The 2,370-nt window shown below is 44.0% G+C and overlaps 2 protein-coding genes across 2 annotated transcripts; one reads left to right on the top strand and one right to left on the bottom strand.

Moving 5' to 3' along the window:
* CCR75_005464 (uncharacterized protein) lies at positions 1–1,726 on the bottom strand. Its single transcript, XM_067963545.1, has 2 exons — positions 912–1,726; positions 1–836 (listed from the first exon to the last, which is right to left on the bottom strand). Exons 1-2 carry the CDS (start codon positions 1,671–1,673, stop codon positions 720–722), a joined length of 879 nt encoding a protein of 292 aa, XP_067822307.1. The 5' UTR covers positions 1,674–1,726; the 3' UTR covers positions 1–719.
* Positions 18–278, top strand: CCR75_005465 (uncharacterized protein; the record flags this gene model as incomplete). Its single annotated transcript, XM_067963546.1, has 1 exon — positions 18–278. One exon carries the CDS (start codon positions 18–20, stop codon positions 276–278), a length of 261 nt encoding a protein of 86 aa, XP_067822308.1.
* Positions 1,727–2,370: the final 644 nt, after the last annotated feature.

Here is a 2,370-nt window from a genome sequence, read left to right as displayed (position 1 = left end):
GTGGCGCTCCAGTTTACATGGCCGCAGTTCTCGAATACCTTTGCGCTGAAATTCTCGAGCTTGCTGGTAACGCCGCACGTGACCACAAAAAGACGCGCATCATTCCTCGTCACATTCAGATGGCCGTTCGTAATGATGAAGAATTGAACAAGCTACTCGGCGACGTAACTATCGCTTCTGGTGGAGTTATGCCCAACATTCACTCTGTCCTACTTCCCAAGAAGTCGGCCTCTACTGGCCCAAAAAAGGGCAAGTCTTCAGCTTCGCAAGACTACTAACGAACTTGAAAATCCTCTTTCATTCCGGTCACTAGTCGCTGACCACAGTATCCATTCCGTGATCTAGTTTGTTGGCATCTAAGAGATGCCATCTTGGCTTTTTGTGTTTCGTTGTTAGAGTATTTTACCTCGAAAGAAATATGTGTAGCATGAAAGTATAGTGCTCTTAGATGAAGTGCATATGATCTAAATTTCTCAACGTCTTGTTTAGGCAGATATCATTTTCTTTGAAGTTTAACAATCGTTTCCTATGAAATGCGATGTCATGTGTAACTTGTGTATTATCGTCAAGGAAATGTCTTCAATAAATATAATGAGGTTGAATCTTTAAACCATGAGGTTGTTTCCTGCTACATGATGTTGATGAGTTGAACCATAACCCAAGGAGCTGATGCGAGATCCCTGATCATACATCAAGTAGAGCCATTACTTCAACTGTAACTACTTTTGATGCCAAGGCTCGAGCGGTGCCACGAACCGGAATGGAACTTTCCGGTCGGGCACTAAGCCGTGCTCATCCTCGTCTTCGTCAAACTTAAGTATCACGTATGGAGCACCCTGCAAGATAAAGTCACGTTGCCATTCTGTATCAGTTCACAATATTGTATTTCACTACTGCGTACAATTTTGCACCTTTGGGTTCGGTACACGGATGGTGCTGCGAAAAAAGCTAGTTGTATTGGGGTACATAGCCATGACGCGCTCATTAACGGCGTACTGGATCCACTCGCCTTCTGGCAGAGTGTCACCAGGAAGTCTGACGGCTTGCTGCCACGAAACAATATAATGTCTCCTTGGCGCATCATCATCGCTCTCGTCGTCGCCCGAGTCGACGTCCTCCACTTCATACGTGTTCGAATCGAAATTGAACTTTACCACACGAGCCATGATCCATAGTTCGTGGCTGCGTGCTATTTTGGCTGCAACAAGGCATCCTACAGAAAATATTTCTCTCTTGCTAGGAATCATCATTCCACTATAGCAGTTGGTTTTTGTGGTGATTCCGACATCTGAAGAATTCCCAGCTCTCGGACGGACATAAGTTCGGCTGTAGAGGTTGGCTTCTTCTTTCGCTGCTTCCTCCTCTACCTTAGCCGTTCCAAGGCCGACCACCCCTCGGCTATAATCATACTCAATGTGATCGATGCATTTGGTAAGCTGCCGTCGCTGCCTTGCCAGCAAACGGCAAGCCACCGCGAGCCAATGTTGTAGCCGCCGAGCCCATCTTTTCTTATTTTGTTCATCGCCTTCGCCAGAACCTGATTGCAACAATTTATCGTGCAACAAGTTAATTCTGTTTGCAACCATATCCATGCCATTATCTAAGATCTGCGTTGTCACAAACGCGTCCAATGATTCCTGCGAAACTGGTACACCACCCTGGGTAGCCGTCATTTTCAGTGATCTTTACAATAGAATCGTAGCAAAATAAATACCCACAATTTAAGAGCCCAAGAAATTGTAAGAAACAGAAATCTCAAATAAGATCTTTCTGTTATTCATGAAAATTGAAATATTGTTATTGCAATGGGGCGATGAAATACTCTTTTGTTCTATTTAAAATAGCTAATCACTAAAATCCCATTTATTATGGTTTTAATTTAGCTAGGGAAGGTTTTAGATTTAAATAATTAAATAAAGTTCTGTTCCCCTTTTGATCATACAGCGTCTAGTGCCTTCCTAGGGCTTCCGCATTGATTTACGAGAAAAAGAAACATTTCTAAGGTATTTACTCTCGGGCACTAGCTGCCATTTGGTTCTACGAACCCCTAAATCCCTTGAACTAGGATTCGTTAAGCTCTACGAGCTTGTACAAGTCACTGAGTTGTTGAACCTATTTGTTCTGTAGAACTAAGTGACTCTGTGAGTCTATAAGTCTTCCGCTGACTTAAGGAGCAAGGTGGCTCCGCTACACCTGGTAGCACTCGTAGTCAATCTACGCCTGAGTCTTTATAAGACTAAGCCTCTGCTAAAATGGTCATTTTTGCCCGAACTTTCAGGGGCGAAACGCGCAGCGTTTGAGTAGCTCAAACCTTGTTTGGGCTAAAACACATTGAGTCGTCATGTCCCCGGAACCAGAGGTTCTGAATGC

The sequence above is a fragment of the Bremia lactucae genome (genome assembly GCF_004359215.1).
Source record: "Bremia lactucae strain SF5 chromosome Unknown BlacSF5_NotPlaced_17_SHOA01000003.1_2250557bp, whole genome shotgun sequence".
NCBI lineage: Eukaryota > Oomycota > Peronosporomycetes > Peronosporales > Peronosporaceae > Bremia > Bremia lactucae.
The sequence above is the reverse complement of the archived record's forward strand: the minus strand, read 5'-3'. Positions and strand labels throughout refer to the sequence as shown.